The sequence below is a fragment of the Miniopterus natalensis genome, chromosome 12 (genome assembly GCF_054644295.1).
Source record: "Miniopterus natalensis isolate mMinNat1 chromosome 12, mMinNat1.hap1, whole genome shotgun sequence".
Lineage (NCBI taxonomy): Eukaryota > Metazoa > Chordata > Mammalia > Chiroptera > Miniopteridae > Miniopterus > Miniopterus natalensis.
Window position 1 is genome coordinate 40223208 of NC_142092.1, and position 17375 is coordinate 40240582.

A 17375-nucleotide genomic window follows, 5' to 3' on the forward strand; every position below is an offset into this window, starting at 1 on the left:
CCGTGCACAACGCAGAATCCCAGGAGCCCCTCCTAGCGTCTGTTTAAGGAGCTGCGATGGGAGAGTAAATGGGTGGGCAGCAGGCACACAGGATTCAGAGGGGTGGGGGAGGGGAGACTGAAAATGGGTGGTAAGAACTGAAGCATTTCCCTCTAGAAACAACCAGCCCGCTGCAGTTCCAGGAAATACGTGGAAGATGCCATCTATCACCCTGCTGCCGCTTCAGCAATAAGAAAAGGTAAAAAAGAAACAAGAAAAATAAGAGAGATGAAAAAAGTTTTTAAAACATAAAAAGGAAGCAAAGGAAAAATATTTATTTATTTTTTTTAGCAAGTGATGGTGATTTTTTAAAAAATCAAATTCTGGAAGAAGCAATTAATTCATGATTTTGATTCTCCAAAAGGAAAAACAAGAGTCTATCTCTTAGAAACAGACATGAATAATATCTTTCTAAACATCACTATTCACTTGCAACAGAGCCAAAAAGCCTCACTCTAGCTTTTTCTTTAATTTGTGGGTCAATTATTGTTCCCACCTGCGAGGTGTCAGGAATATAACAGCACTAATAACATTCGCGTTCCTAACCACACCACAACCTAATACACACTTCCTTGAAACAACTATTTTGTTTCTAAAGCAATCAAATTGCTCACAATCCAAGATTAAGCTTGTAATAAAGGTACGTGGAATTTTCAAATTTCTAAGAACCTGTGTGTGTAACTGTTCTCCATTCAAACTGCTTGATGAACGCTATTGGCTTTTCAACCCAAAACAATGTAAGAATGTTCAGATGAATCACTCCGGCCGGAGAATGCATGAGCAGCAAGCATGGAGACAAGGAGGATTTCCATGTCGTTTTTAAAACAGAATTCCTTTTACTGAGCCCCAAGTGGCCCACAAAACAGCAAACAGGAGGGGCAAATGGAGAACATATGGATGATACTCATTAGAAGAAAGCAAGGAGTTTAAATTTACTTGTTCCAACTGCTCTACTTTCTTTTGGGAATCCAGCTGCCCACCTGCCTCCACCCCCAATTCCTGACAAGAGAATATTTGTAAATCCAGCCAGGCATTGTGCTACACTGAGATACAAAGAAACAAGAGCCACTATCTTTGCCCCCATGGAGCTACCAATCTAGCTGCAAAGGCAGGGCAAGTGCTCATTAATAGTTTCTCACAGTTAAAGGAAAAAAAGTGATACACTTCAAAGAAATAACACATGTATAACTCAGGCGTTCAAATTCTCAAGATCATCTGCTTCCCCAGTTGTGTAATCCCCGGAAAGCTTCTACAATGGCCTTCAGATTATTTTGTCTTTTTCTTTGTATCAAGAGCCAATAGAAAAGCCAAAGCCAGGAAGGATAATAATACTCAGAAGGACATGTCAGTCCGAGGGCGTCAACTGTGAAACAACAAGAAATGTGAAAAGTGCTTGTAGCCTTTCCTGTTGGCAAATAAGAAATAAGGAGTGTCTCATACAGCCCATGACCTTGCACCTAATAGGTGCTTAACATTTGTTCATTTGACCAGCATTCTGTATGCAGTTGTCTTTCTCATGGTATGCCTGCTTAATGAAAAAAAAAAATCAGGGGAAATATTTATTTTCCAATAATCGGCAAATGTTTTTGGAATAAATGAATTTGAAATATATGCATAACTTTATTTTTAATAGTACTCATTTTGTTCTTAAAACTGAACCACAAAGGCTTTTAACAAAATATTTAGCACTGATTTCTGAAATTGTGGCTAGGCAGAAGGGTCAACCCCAGAGCTACTTTGCCAATTCAGTTTTTGGTTCTCAGCATTGCGGTATGGATGTTTGCTTTTGTCTGCAAAGTCCAGATTCATGACCACCTAGGATTTATGAACTCATTTCCGACAGCATGCTTAGGTCTTTTTTTTTTTTTTTTTTTTCCTTTTACTGCATGTTAGCTGAGAAATCGGACAGATTTTTACATATCGGTAACGTAACAAATCAAAGGTGATTGTCGAACAACTTCCTATAATTTTATTAGTAACAGCTGTTCACACAAAATAGCGTTTGGGCCTGATAATAGCTTTCTTTAATGTTACTCCATTCGGCAGAACAAGAGAAAACATTCACTGTTTACTGTAGTCGGCTACTGCCACAGGTTTAATTACTAACAATCACACATTTTACCTTCCATTGCTACTTCACACTTCCCTGGGATTAATTCTGCAAAAGATCCTGACAGTGCCCTACAAGCCATGATAAAAGTCTCCTTTTGAAAAGTGCCATTGCCCTCCTCTCCCCTTCAACTAGGAAATTAGACTTTAAATGTGTTGTTACAAACACACGTGTTCCCCTCAACCCAAGACTGGAGAGTCTGGAGGAAAGAGATTCCCTCCCTCCCGGACCCAGGGAGAGAGCAAACCTAACCAACCCTCTTAAAATGGATTCTCTCTCCCAAGACGTGCCCCTGAGCTCCCTGCTTTCCCCCTCAGTGCCCAGTCAACGTGCCCATTGGCATCAACGGAACTGATAACCTCCCCTTAAAGAATCATCAACATAAATGCTGGAAGAAAGGCATCCTTGGAAAACCACCTTCATGGCTCTTCCAAGTCTGCCTGGATCATGAAGAAAAATCTGCTCCTTTTTCCTGCTAAGTTTAGCAGAGCATGCAGCCTCACCACAGCAAAAACTGTCTCAGGTCCTTAAAAATGCATCCACAATAAGAATCCTAACTGCATTCAATAGGCATCTCTGACATGGCATAAGCCATCTCTTCCAGAGGGCGGCTGGGGGGGGGGGGGGGGTGGCTTTAATGAACAAAATTTATTTGTAATGAACAAAATGGCTACTAAAGTATTCTGGTTCTCCTTTCCAAACGTATGTAAAAATATTCCAGGAGATGCACCCGGGACGATTTCACTGTTCGGCGGGGTTTTAGTGTGTGCCAAGGCTCCCAGAGGAAGAGACAACGTAAGTACAGGACCGACGGCTAACATGGCAGCTCCAGGCGACGAATCCACAGGGTTCACTGCACAGGCCTTGCTCCGGAAGCTTTGTTCTAAGTCTGCTACAGTTCTGATTTGTATGAAGGATGCTCCCACTTCACTCTTCAAATATAAACTATAAGTACTTTTTTCAAAATAAATAAATAAATAAAAAGAAAGGAAGGACGATAGGAGAGGAAATGAGTCCAAATAAATCCTGACATTTAGAAACATACTCAAACACTTGAAGGCTCAAAGAGTAGCAAAAATAACACCAATCTGGTCTTGAAGCAGCCTCATAAACACCATAGTCTGGTATTTCCAGGGAGATGCTGTTATTAGGGCCGCTTGGAGGGGTGTTTCATCCTGCGGTTCTGGCTGGCCCTCCTCAGCAGCCACTCGCCTCGAGGTTACGTCGGGCAGGCAACAGCCCCATTCTTGCTCCAGGGAGCTCTACAGACGGCAACGGAGAGGGTGTTTTCATCCAGGCCCATGTGAATGAACGCTCCACAGTCTAAATGTGCCAGAGCATTCCCAGCCTTCTATGTCCCTTCTTGCTCTGCACAGTTTTCAGTACAAATGTACACCTCTCAAATGTAAAATGCTCTACCTGCAATCCCTAAAATTCTGTCGTCAACAACTATGGTTCCCCTCACTTCATCGACAAGTAAATCTTAAAAATCTGTTCAGCCACCACCTGTACTCTGATGAGTGTATCACGGAGAAAAGTGTATCTCAAAAAGATGATAGGGTTAAACTAGCTTCTACACGATAAAAAGTAATCATGACATGGAATGGTTTCTTTTTCTTTTTCCTTTAAATGTTCATACTTAAAGCATGACTGTTACCATTCCCAAATGCACCCAGCACAGAACGTTAACACGCTGTTTCAATATGTGATGTTACATTTTACATTGTGTGATGTTACAGTTTACATTAACACTTCCTATCCTGGAATGCGTCTGTATTCAATTGGCCCAAAGAGTCACATACAATTTTTTGTTTAAAATCATGAGTTTATCTGCTACAGATTGAAAACATTAAATACCCCTGTGTCTCCATAATTTATTCATTATTTTATGGCCCCGATTTCTATCAGGAGGGTCATAAATAAATTTACTCAGTCAACAAATACTAATTGAGAGCATTCTATAAGTTTGATACTGTGCTAGAAGCTGGCATTTAATAGTGACCAATACAGACACAATCCCTACCTTTATAAGCTTCCAGTCTAGCATAAGAAAAAAATCTACCATCACACATGTAACTCATGGAGAAGGTCAAGAACATATATTCTTCCACCTAAGACTGGCCTATGCCTGGTTTCAGAAGGTGGAATCCAGTAAATAAAAAGGTTTGGTAAATCTTCCTATCTGATGATTAAGATCTGAAGAGTAAAGGTTTCAAAAGCATGTAAAATCAAAACAGGTAAATAGGAAAAAAAATGTATCTTCAAGGAATTGAAAAAAATTTCAGCATGAATATCTGTGACTAGAAACAGGCATTCAAAGCCACTTATTTTATATAGATTTAAAGACATTGGTGTTATATAGTGTGACCTATGAACCACAGATAGGAATATTTAGTTATTAATATTCATGAATATTAATCAATTAAAGAAAATATACTGTACTTTACTGTACTTAATACACCCAAAAAGTATGTAAAAATTTCAACAAGTTATTATCTTGCATGCAGGTGTAGAATACAAAGTTTTCAAAGGTTTCAAAGAAAATAAACACTAATAAAAATTAATTTCAAGAATGAAAAAGTTTAAGGAAACAAGAAAAGAATTCAGAATTAAATCTATTTTATGGTGGTAGGTTTCTGGGTTCATTTTTTCAAAAGAATAAAAAATCGAAATATGTAAGTACTGCTGAATTTGGAACACATTTGGTACAATTGCTGGATATGAATCAAAATAGCCCAAATTTTACTGTCATCCTTTCATCTAGGCAGGTAACCATTTTATTTCCCTTTCTAATTTCTCCATATTATTAATATATAAAATTAAATAGTTATGTGAACAAATGCAAGGGTCTCCTGCCAAATAAGTTTCCATTAAAATGGTCTCAGGAATTTTATTTAAATGTAAGGGTGATTTTTCAATTTAAATAAACTAGTTAAAAATAATGGTGACTCTTTAAACATCCTGTAACCTCCTTTGGATAGGTATCATTTAAATGAATGAAGGAATCCCAAGGCTCATGAAAGCAGCAGGTCCGGACTTCCTCAAAGGGAACCCTCTCCAATACCATCCCTTGTTCAGATCAACCATCATTTCTCTCCTGGACTGAAAATATCGTGAAATCAATCACACGCCCACACACACACAAACCTACATTTAGTATACAGCATTCACTATATAAATAGTGTAGGTGTTGCGGAAGTTATGTTATGAAAGCAACATACCTAGAACAAGAAACTGTAGCAAATCTTACGTGATGTCTAGGCATCATATTTCTAACAGAAAGTTGTATAATTTTTAAATGAATGTAGGTGCTAAATGAAAGTCATATTTTTCTACCACTTCTAACAGGCTGTATTTGGAGGCTGGGGTGAGGCTATATTAAACCCTACTCAAGTATCTAATAAGAGAAAAAAAATTCTCCACACTACCACCACTTTGCAGTAAAATTGGTTTACTTTAATTTTTTTTCCTATCTCCAAGTTCATTCTTTAAAGCACAGTATGTTATTTAAGTACACAGTATGTAATTAAGCATTCATATATGTGTATTTCCCCAAAAGTCCTCCTAGACACTGAAACCTAGGCCCTCAGACAGACAGACCCCCTGGGCTCTAACTCAGAGCTGCAAGGAATCCAGAGCTGTCACATTTCAGGCAACAGGGCTGGCTTGAGATCTCAAGCGCTGGATTCACAGCTAAACAGAAAGAAGTGAAGACTGTAAACAGGGAAGAAGAAAAAGAAAACCATTCTTAAGTCTCTCTAAAATACATGCTTTTCCCCTCAATGCTGCACATAAACTCCCTGTACATTTTTCTTGCCCTGTACATTTTTCTTGCCCTATTTTCTTCTCAACCATGAGAATTCAGAAAGCATTCAACTACATGTTTTCAGCCACCAGAAGTAGCCCAAAATGAAAAAAAAAAAAATTAAAACCAAAAAGATCTTCATTTTCCCATTGCATTTCCCCACCCCTGGCTTCATTTCCTAAAGCCTACTATTTTATGCAGCACTTTGCCTTCTGTTCTTTATAAACATGCACACATTTATCTAATCTGGTTTCACAATGAAGACATAAAGCATGGCATGTGAATTAACCATTTGTAACTATGTGTGATCATTATATTTTGTTCCTGCTTGTAAATGATCCAGCGAACAAGCAGTTCAGTCAAAAAGGCAACCAGGAGATGGAATGCTCACGATAAGAAAATGTATTTCTCAAATCCAAATTGACAATACAATATTTTCTTCCACAAATGTATGAGAAGCATATTTATTATACAAGCAAATATCCTGGACACAAGTGAGGGCATTTTTCAGGCCTGTAACTGCAAAGCTGTTTGCTCTTCCTACCACAATAGTTCAGAGTTATGTCACACTGGCTTGAATGTGATCTCTGGTCGTTGATTCTGAACATTCTCTCAAAGATAATCATCAATAGAATTCCGAATTGAGAACCAACATTTTCCTGCTAACTTAGTGTTAAGGAAGAATGTTGAGTTGGTGGGGTTTTTGTTTTTTTTCCAGAGATTAAAGGGAAATTTTTGCTGTACGCTTCCCGTTTTTCTTCTAGCCCAGATTCCAAAGATACTAAAATGCTGTCCATTTTAAACAAAAGGTTTCTATTTGTTTCCATGAGAGTAATCGAGAGGCTGCACTGGTTTTCAGTAGTAACTATTGTGAATTCAGGCCTACATCTGGGTTGCCTCATTAAACAAAAGATACCCGTCACTGTCAACAACCACACAGCACAGCGCTCCCCAATTCCTCTTCCTAATCAGGAAAGAATGGTGCGGACGAGAAGCACGCCTGTCACCATCCACTGGTCAAGAAACTCTTCTGGGGGCCCTCCTTTCGGTGGTCAGGTGGCTAGAGAACAGCACCTGCGTGACAAATTTCGGCTCGCCTCCCCACCCCCCAATACATAAGCCTCCTTTCTTTGGAGGGCCAACCACTGGGCTCCCTCATCGTCGCTCCCTGGAGAATCCAGTCTGTCCACCGTTCCACCATTCCCTCCGGACCCCAGAACGCACGGATAATAGATGCACACAGGCCGCCCGGCCGCACCATCTGCCAACCTGCCCTCGCTCCCCTCGCACCCTGCGGCCACACACACACACACACACACACACACACACACACACACACACACACAGCCCCCCACTCCACCACCCCACGGGGCGCCGGGGCCACGCCACTGGAAGTTCAACCCTTCTGCCCACCTTCACATCCCCGCGTCTATCTCCCACCAAGTGATTTGCCATTTAGCTGATGCACAGTAGATAAAGACGCACCCCTAATGCACGACCCTCAGGGATACCCGAAGGCACACGCCGAGGCCCGCCCGGCCCCACTGCGTGTGTGTGCGCGCGTGTGTGTGTGTGCGCGTGTGTGTGTACACGCGCGCGCGCGCCCGAACGGGTGCGGGTAGCGGCCGGGGACGCGCCGGGGGAGGGTAATGACCAGGCGCGGGCTCCAGGGGGCGGGGGGCACTGGGGGCAGCTGCCCCGGGAGTCGGGGGCGGCGGGCGCGGGGCGTCAGTCCCGGCGGGAGGGCCCGCGGCAGCCGGCCCCGGGCGGTACTCACCCAGCAGCAGCAGCTTGAGCTCCCGGCGGGCGTCCCGCTTGTCCCTGCGGAGCTGCCGCTCGATCTCGTCGTTGATCCGCCGGGCTTCCTTGGCCTCCTCGCTCAGGCAGCACGCCATGATGGACTCCAGAGTCATTCTTCCAAAGTGTCTCCGCTACAGCCCCGCCGGCACCCCCTGCTCACACGCGCGCACACACACACCCTCCCGCCCTCGCTCCCCCGAGGCAGCGGTGGCCGCTGAGCCCCCGCCGCCCGGGCGCGCGTCCGGGACGAGCTACGGGAACCGCCGCGGGGGCCGCGGCCAGGGCCGGGGCCACCAGGTGGGCCGGGGGTGCGGCCGGAGCGGACGGCCGGGGCCGCCGGCAGGAGCGAGGCCGGCGCGGGAGGCGGCCGCGGGCGCTGGTTCGGAGGGCGCGCGAGGAAAGGCCGCCGCGCCCGGCCTCGCTCAGACGCCCGGGCTTCCTTCTCCGGCAACGGGCGGCCCGCCTCGCCCCCCGCGCCGCCGCCGCCGAGGCTCTCCTAAGCCCTGCGCTGGGGGGCGGGAGCACATCCACCGGGGCGTCTCCGCAGAGAGCGGCCGCCGACGGCTCCCCGCGCCCGGCGCGCCCGCTCCTCCCCGCCGCCTGACACGGCTCCCGGGCGCCCTCGGCCCTGCCCGCGCCCACCGCCCGCCCGGCCGCCGCGCGCTCCGCCTCCGCCTCCGCCTCCGCCTCCGCCAGGCGCCCACCCCGGCCCCGATTGCAGGCGCGGAGCGGCTGCTCAGTGCTCGCCCTCCCCCTCGCCACACACACACATTTTCTTCTTTCTCTGAACTGGAGCACAGATCCGGGAGGGAGGCGGAGAGCAGGCGGAGGAGGTGGCAGAGGAGGAGGAGGAGAGGAGGAGGAGGAAGGGAATGGGCGCGGGAGGAGGGAGGCGGGAGCGGGGAGGCGGCGCCGCCCGGCCCCTCCTGGAAGGCTCTCCCGGGCTCGTCGCCGCCGCGCGCGCCTCCCAGTGCGGCTCCCGCCTCGCCCGCGCTGCTCCGGGGCTGGGCCGGCCCCTCGGGCTCTGCGGGCGCCTTCCGCTCCCGCGCCCTCTGCGGGGCCCGCGGGCGCAACGGTTACGGTCGCCCCTGGAGGGGGGCGGGGCCGGGTCGCCGAGGCGCAGCCGGGGCCGCCGCCAACCTGCCGCTGCCGGCCGGCCGCCCGGGAGGGGTAAAGCAGGAATATGGCGGCCTCTGCCTGCCTTTCCGCCCACCGGCCCCGGAGCGCGGCCTCGGCCCTCCGGGGAGCCCCGCGACCCGCCGCCGCGGGCCCCGGCTCGGCTGGCGCCCGGCGCCCGCGCCCCAGGCCCCCGGGCGGCGCGGCCGTGCTCGCGGAGCCCCTCCGCCGCCGCGTCCGGATTCTTTCCCGTCCCTGTTTCTAAATCGCCATTCGGTCAGAAAGTATCTCGCGTCACCTCTGACCCCAGTTCAGTCGTAGGAAATAAGATACATTCTATCGGGGAGCGCGACCGGGAAAGAGAATGGAAGCAGGTTGGGGATGGGGCGGCGGGGGGATTAATAGGCGAAATGTTCCACAGAGATCCTGGACATAGAAATCTAAACCCTGAGCAAAAAATGTGAAAGTGCCCAAGTTTCCAAGAGCTTCCTGAAAGCTTCCAACTTTTTATGCCATTGAGGTTGTTTTGGGGGTTGTTGTTTTTTCTACACGCTCTCCTCTGGTTTTTTGAAAAGGCACAGCATGTTCAACATCCAAGTAAGCAAATGTATCCTTCTGGGTGGAGATTGAATTATGGATGACTTGTGGAAGAAAAGAAATAGGTTAAAACAGATCAATGAAAACCAAGATTCCCCCAGCAAAATTTTATTCTAGTATTTTGTTTTTCCACCGTCCATTGGGGCACTTTACTTAAGAATGTTATTTGCATATTTTGCTGTGATATAGGTCTGAAAAATAGCCCCCCAAAATTTCCTTGCTCATTTAGGTTTGATTTGGTCTAATAGCTTCAAGAGGTAAAACTCCTATTGCTTCCTGCCTTAATGGAGCCTGAGATCTTGAAAGTAAATTGTATTATATGAAGGGAATCTTTTTTTCACATTGTTTTTCTGAGATGTCTCTGGTGCAACCTGCTGATCCAGAGTGTAAACTAAGGTCATGACTGTTCTACAGCTTACAGGTCAAGAACCCACATAGGGTTGTGGGATGACAGGTGTGTGACTACCTTTCATGTGCCATTGTCTGTCTCTCTCTCTCTCTCTCTCTCTCTCTCTGCCAGGACTTAGATCAAACAAGTCATGGAAATATAGAATCTATATTTTAGGCTCCCTTTTTTAAAGGATATTTAGCCTAGAAAATGATTAAATTTCACCTTGGGCAAGAGAGCCAAAAGGACAAATTTCACTCTCTTTGTGTGAACACCTACAGAAAGCCTCTAGATTTGCTTTGAAATTAACATTTAAAATTAAGTAACTAATGAAATTAAAGATTGGAATTCAATATGCAGAAATTTTCAATGGCTTCAGGGGAAAAACTTAATTACAAGTTTGCATCCTCTAATAAATGTATATAAATGGGTTTCAGAGAGATACAAAATGACAGGAAATCAAATGACAGTCAGGAAGCTTCAAGTGTTTGAGTTTCCTAGCCAAGGATCCTCTGAGATTTTTGAAAATGTCTCTCAGACTGTGCCATCAAGCTACCAGGTAATCCATTTTGACTGAATTGACCTATTTTGTGACGAAAGGAATTAAACTGTTTCAATATACTGTAGAGAGAAAGTCTGGTTTTTTGCCCCTAAGTCCCCAGCATCATGGACACTCCTGGGCATTTAGTAGGTATTTGAATGGATAAGACCAATAGGAGGATGGTCTTTCAAATATCGGGAAGAAATCAGGAAGTAAGGAAAAAAACACCCTACAGTGATAAAGCCATATATGGTGTCAAGAAGGAAACAGGAAAAGAAAATTCCCAGTCTGGGCTGAGATCTATCCAGAAATCTTTGCATATATATCTGGAAAGCATTTGCCAAGCAAATATACAAGTCAAGCAAACAAAATCCATGTAGAAACTACTGAAGTTGTTGACCATGTTCTAGAGGCAAATACTCTTTAAAATATGCAACTAAACATGGATGTTACAAAGTCCTAGTTCATTAAATCAACAAACATTTATTGCCTCATGTGTAAATAAGGTGAAAGTGCAGGAAGCGAGAGATACTAAGAGGAATACAACATGATCCTTGCCCTCAGTAGGCCTATAGTCTTAAGGCGAACAGCTACAACAAAAGACAAAATGAAATCAATTTGTATTAAGCTCAGGGTAGAAGTAACAATCTACAGGTATAAAAAGAAAGGAATAATTCATTTTGTTCCAGAGAACTGGAGTAAGCTTCAGAGGAAAGAGGACATTTGAATGCAACTTAAAGAATGAATAGGTAGTCAATAAATATGTATCTATACCACTAAAAAGTAAATCAGTAATTCCAAATCACCCCTAAACAGACAGTGAGATGATAAACCATTTTGAGAATTCAAGGGCAATTGCTAGATAAGCTGAGAAGCAAACCATAAAACACTAGAAGCTTGAACATCGAAGGCCAGAGGAATGTGGGAAGACTGTCACCTCTTCTCTGCTATCCTGAGACAGATACTTACCCCCATGATCAGATCACCCTGTCTTTTGAGATCTGTAAAAAAACAAAAACAAACAAACAAAAAGTCAAAAACATAGTTCAGTCTCTAGGAGTGATCCTAGAGTCCAAGTGAAAGGTCGCACTCGTAAAAGGAGCTCGTGGGGAAGGAAAAGCCTGCACTCCTGTTCCCAGAGTCACTTCGCATGGCTCTTTCACAGCATACACCACACCACATCCCTGTAATTGTCTATTTCCCTCTCTCTCTCTCTCTCTCTCTCTCTCTCTCAGGAGCTGCTTGAGAGTACAGACCTTGTTTTTCATAACTGTTTTCAGGACACCTAAAAGAGCAGACCAGATAGTAAGGGACAAATAAACAGATCCCAGAACCTCCATCATCATCAAACACTCTCACAGACTGCCTGTCCCGGGTGGTGCACTGTGCCAGATGCCTGAGGCATACAAAGCCCTTAAAGGCTTGATAATCTATATGGGCAGACCGTCCACATGCATGAAAGAACAGACGACGACGATAAAGGAGGAGCACTTGGCTGCTCATGTGCGGTATAGAGACCGGAGCTAGGAGTTCAGAGGAGCGGTTACCCAGGCCACCATTCACAGCAACCCTAAGGAGTATGGAGAGGCGCACGGCAGTCACCTGAAAGACCACTCGGAAATCAGCCCGAAACATCACAGGTCTTACAAGAGCTGGGAAAGGACTGCTCTGTGCAGAGCTTGCGGGCACTGCTGTCTGGCCAAGGAATAAAGTGGCCTTGCTGGTGGGGCGGCAGGCAAGCAGGCCCGGGGAGCCTCAGAGAGCTGCGAATGGCACCACCTAGAGGACAGTTTTCATAACCGCAGAAGGATCATGGTTAGCTGAAAGAAAGGGGGCTTAGGGTCAACAGGTGGAAGATGAAAAACCAGGTGTGAAACAGAACATTTTCTTCTGAAATGGACAATCCCCACACTGCAAAGCCACCAAACTGATATTCTAGACATAACTGACATAACCTCAGTGACATCTTTCCATGACTATCCTCAGAAATGCGTCCAAGCGAGCCTCTGACTAATCAAATGTACCTATTTAGTGCTTATCATAGGTCAGCATTTCCACAGGAAGCATTGTATTCACAACATGAAGGCCATCCAAGTGCCACCAGACTGGATGGCCCTAAAGGGCAGGTCACACGGGAACAATTTTTAAAACTGAGTAGAAGAATGTTTCAGCCATGGAAACTCCTTACTAACATTTGATGAATGAATGAATGCGTATGTACTAAACCAGATCGTGAGATATCAGGTCACCCAAAATCATGATGCAAATCCTTCTGGCATCAAAAGCATGAAGAAAACTTAGCTAATATGGGAGTTTCCTTCCTGCCCTGAAGTTTCTACAAGTTGGAGCCACCTGTCCCCCAAGACTCTCCGCCTTTGCTGGACTTCCAACTGAGCCCAAGGGTGCAAACGGGTGGTCTTTGGCCTTAAGAAGTGTTAATGATGACTCAATGGTGCTATTAAAATTTTTGAATTAGCTGTTAGAACTTAAACATCAAGAAATTCACAGAGGGATCAGGGTTTCAGTTTCCCGGTCAAGATCTGGTAATCCCAGGCCTGTATTGCCACATGGCAACCTTTCCCCACACCTGATTCATTCCCCATTGCTGCAAAGCCTGGACCAGCTTACACCCCTCCTTTAGCAACATGCTGTACCTGTGAGCGTTCCAGGCGGGCACTCTAAGGCAGTTAGCAGGATGGAGATTGGGTTTTGGAATTAATCAGGTAGTTGAGGCAATTGATTTCCTTTCCATTTTTTGTTTCCATGTTTCTACATCTAAAAATTGTTTGTCCCATTATACTCAACTCCCTTTGATGATTTCGCATGTGGACCTCAATAAGGGCAGGATTTTTGGTCTGTTTTGCTCACTCCTAAATCCAGCACTTAGAATAGTGCCTGGGTTGCAACAGATGCTTAATAAACATTGTTGAATGAATGAAAAAGAGAGGCTTCAATCAAAGAGGCCACATGTTGGCCACAAGGCAGCCTGCCTCTGTTCTTTTTTTCCTTAGCTAGATGGTATCCACCAAAGTTGGCTCCCTCTCTAAAACAATCCTTGGCCCCATGCTTCAAATTTTTTATTATTATTATCTTTATTGACCTCAGAGAGAGGAAGGGAGAGGGGGAGAGGGAGAGAGAGAGTAATATCAATGATGAGGGTCATTGATCGGCTGCCTCCTGCACGGCCCCTACTGGGGATCAAGTCCGCCACCCAGGCAGGTGCCCTGACCAGGAGTCGAACCGTGATCTCCTGGATCCCAGGTCAGCGCTCAACTGCTGAGCCACGCCCGGCCGGGCTTTCAAATTTTTGGCTCAAATGAGTTCACCAAGGAAAATTAGCTATCACTAATTTTCAAGATAGCTGGGGAATACAATATTTTTGCTCAAACCCTAGATGGAAGATGTATTAATTCCACCTAAATCAACTTTATAGGAAAGTTGATATTCCTGACACAACTTCGTTTCAAGTACTGTGCACGTTATATATTGGAGATCATGACACAATATATAGTCAAAGTTAATTGCTCAATGTGTGATACATTAGTGAAACACAGCACATGTTGATGAAAAATACTAAGTAATTAAAATATCTGTTGTGTTGCCCTCTCGATTGAAATGGCCTTCATGTTAACCTTTCAATTAATTACTATCTTTGTAAATTTTTCAATCTGCCATTCTGAACTTTATCAAGATGTAAGAGAGCTAATAGCTTCTCATAGAATATAAAACATCTCTTCCTGACCACAAAATTAGATATAATGGTATCTCTCATTTTATTTTTTTCCTTTCCTTTCTTATTTCTTAGGCCTGCGACAATCTGTTTGAGCCACAAAAATGTCCAAAAGCCCTTTTAAATTTTTCAATGTACTTCCTTCTTTTTATCCTCATATAAATTCTTAAGAACCAGATTTGGGGGTGAGTATTTTAGACCACATAGAATGGGAACTGGAATAGGGTGAGGTGAGTGAGGCACTATTGTTTTTTTGCCTTAAACTCCAATATGGCTCCACACAGAACTATTAGTGACTCTCCCTTTATTGAAAATTGTAATAATTTGTTCTTCATTGGTTATTGCATTATTTTTTTTTAATTTGCCTTAAAATGTTATTTGTCTCTATTACTGAGATATTTGGTGCTCTCTTAATTTTGCCCCCAAGGCAGATGCCTCACTTGCCTCACCCTCTCCTGGCGCTGGTAGAGAAGTTGTACATGAATTGATATACAAGCGGAAAATTTGTCACTCTAGAGAAAGAATGTGCTGTGAAGGATTATCTATTCTTTACTACTTAAAAATATACATGATTTCTGCCTGTGAAATGGAACAAAAGAATTGGGTTAGGAAGCCATTGATTGCCTGAATTGAAGCAAAAGCTTTCACAGCCTCTCCAAAAACACATGCCATCAGGAAAACCAAACCCCCCAAAATGATGAGAAAAATGCAGAAAATACTACATATTTTCAGCTCACTGTTTGACTTACAATAGGAAGCAAAGACCATAGAATAAAGAGACTTAAGAAGCCACGTGGTCCAAGGAATTTCTTTTAAATCCAGAAAACATTTAACAATAAAGTACAATATGGGGGAGGGAGGAAAAAGGGACACCTGTAATGCTTTCAATAATAAAGATAATTGTTTAAAAAAATAATGTACTCAAAAGCCAATCTATAAAGGGGCAAAGGTTCGGGAGTGCTAATTAGGGAGAAGTGACCTGGAATCCCCACGGTTCCCCCTCTTTCCCCTTCCTTCAGGCCATTTTCAAAGCCTCTGAGCTAATCCAATCGGTGCATTTTCCAGCAGGGTCATTCATACCTAGAGGGGCAAAAACTTGGTCCATGTTCTGCTGCCAGGAAGTAGCAAGAGCAGTAGTAGAACTTGGGTTTTCTCAGTCTCAGTTGTTTTTTACTTCTGATGCCCATGTTTTTAAACTGAACCAGTCCTTGGGGAAGTTATATTTGGTTTCCAGCTTTCCTGGTCTCAGAATTTGCCATCTTTTTGGAAAGGATCAACGGTCCCTTTAACCTTTCCCCTGTTCTCAAAAAGCCCATAACCTATTGATAATAAATCACAGCATCCTTGCAGGAGTATTTACATTTTCCACTGTATGGTTCTGACCCTTGGCTGCACATTAGAATCACCTGGGGAGACTTTAAATAATACTAGATGCTGGATTCTCACTACAAATATTTGGATTTAATTGGCCTGGGGTGGGGCTTGTTATATTTTTAGGTTTGGGTTGTGTGTTTTTTTATTCCCCCAAGTATTCTAATAAGCAGGCAAGATTGAGAGCTGAGTTATAGTAATAAAACTAATTACATATGTGCAGGCCTCAGCCAGTAGGTGGATAATGCGGCCATAATTACCTACTCCAACTGGGAGGCCAGTCCTGGAATAACCTCGGGGTTCACCAGAACCAAGCTGGTCCTGTCCCCCCACCCCCAACCCACTGTCCCATCAGACCTTTAGATATTTTTAATTTCCCTTCTCTCCTCATTATTTTCTTAAAGTTTTTCTCAGTGGTGAATGTCCTGGATGGGAGGGAGCTCAGAAAATACAGGAAAACATGTAAAACAAAATGAATGTTATCCATAATCCTACCACCCAAAGATAATCCTTGTTGACATTTTTTGTTAGGTTTTGAATCCTTTCTATTTAGATGGATAGATGTGAAATTATTTATAAATTAAAGTAATAGAATACATACTGGTATTTTTAAAAATTATACAGACATATGGAAAAATGCTCAAATCCAGCAAAATTTTACACAAGAAGTCTCCCTCTCGCTGCCAACCTACTTCTCATCTCCCCATAGGCAACCATGTTACCAGTCTTTTGCAGACTTCCAGAAATAGCTATGCACATGCAGACATATATATATATATATATATATATATGTGTATGTATGTATGTATATCTCTTAGTTACAAAAACTGTTGCAATTGTTCAAATAATACTGAATTGTTAGACATTTATGTTGTTTCCAATTCTTTATCATTATGAATGATGCTGCAATAAACAATCCTCGCATACAAATCTTTGTGTGTATCTCCATAGTCCTAGAATAAATTCAACAGAGTAGAATTTTTGGTTCAAAGTATATGCACTTTTTAAGGCTTTTGATATATAGTGTGAAATTGTTCTCTAGAAAGTTGATAGCAATTTATATCCTACCAGCAATGTATGAAAAGTCTAATTCTTCCTTTTTGTTAAACTGCAAGTACTGATTTTTAAATTATGGGGTTGATTTGGGGTCAAAATACATGTTGTGATTTTTTTTCTTTCTTAACGGTAATCTTTCGTCATAGTTATAAGCTATTCTGAGGCTTTAATAATTTCAGAGACTTTTTTAGAAATCTATGCCTCTATCTAAAAATTATTATAAACACTATTTTAATTAAGTAATAATGCATATAGGTAAAGCTAATTTTTTAGAAGTTTGAAGTCATTTTATTTTAGGGAGTTTAAATATACAGAAAACTCATAATTCAGGGAAAAGTCTACTTGGTAGTACATCCAAAATATTTTGGCTTTTTTTTAACACAAATCCACAAGGCCCATTGTTTGGCTACATCTTGAGTTTGTTCTATATGTATTTCCAAAACTTCATTCTGATGATGTGAAACACCCTTTCAACTCTGCATCTAGGTGAGTAGCTTGCCCAAAGCAAATAAAAACTCTACTGGCTCCCTTTCATTCACAGGGAGCCACCGTAAGGAGCAGCGTGTTCAGCTGCATGAGGATTAGACCTCAACCGTGACATTTTGCAGGGACCAGGGAAGGGACGTTACCAATTACTCAGGAAAGAAAAAATTGTTCCCCAGGAAGATAGGAAGTCTTATTAAATATCTACCTTGTCAAGACACAGGCTACATGCTGCACTTTTGCTACTGTACTTATAGGAGAAAATCTCCAGATATAGTACATTTCCATTGGTTTTAAAAAATAAGAGCCAGATTAAGTAAGGGTAAAGCAATTCCATGG

At 43.6% G+C, this 17375-nt stretch overlaps 1 protein-coding gene across 1 annotated transcript in view; it reads right to left on the reverse strand.

The window, feature by feature from the left end:
- Positions 1 to 7927, reverse strand: part of LOC107544926 (guanine nucleotide-binding protein G(q) subunit alpha) — a 245076-nt gene extending 237149 nt beyond the window's left edge. The window contains exon 1 of the mRNA XM_087822712.1: positions 7732 to 7927. Within this exon, the coding sequence (XP_087678838.1) occupies positions 7732 to 7867 (136 nt within the window). The 5' untranslated portion in view covers positions 7868 to 7927. The remainder of the gene's footprint in view (positions 1 to 7731) is intronic.
- Between the last annotated feature and the right edge of the window lie 9448 nt (positions 7928 to 17375).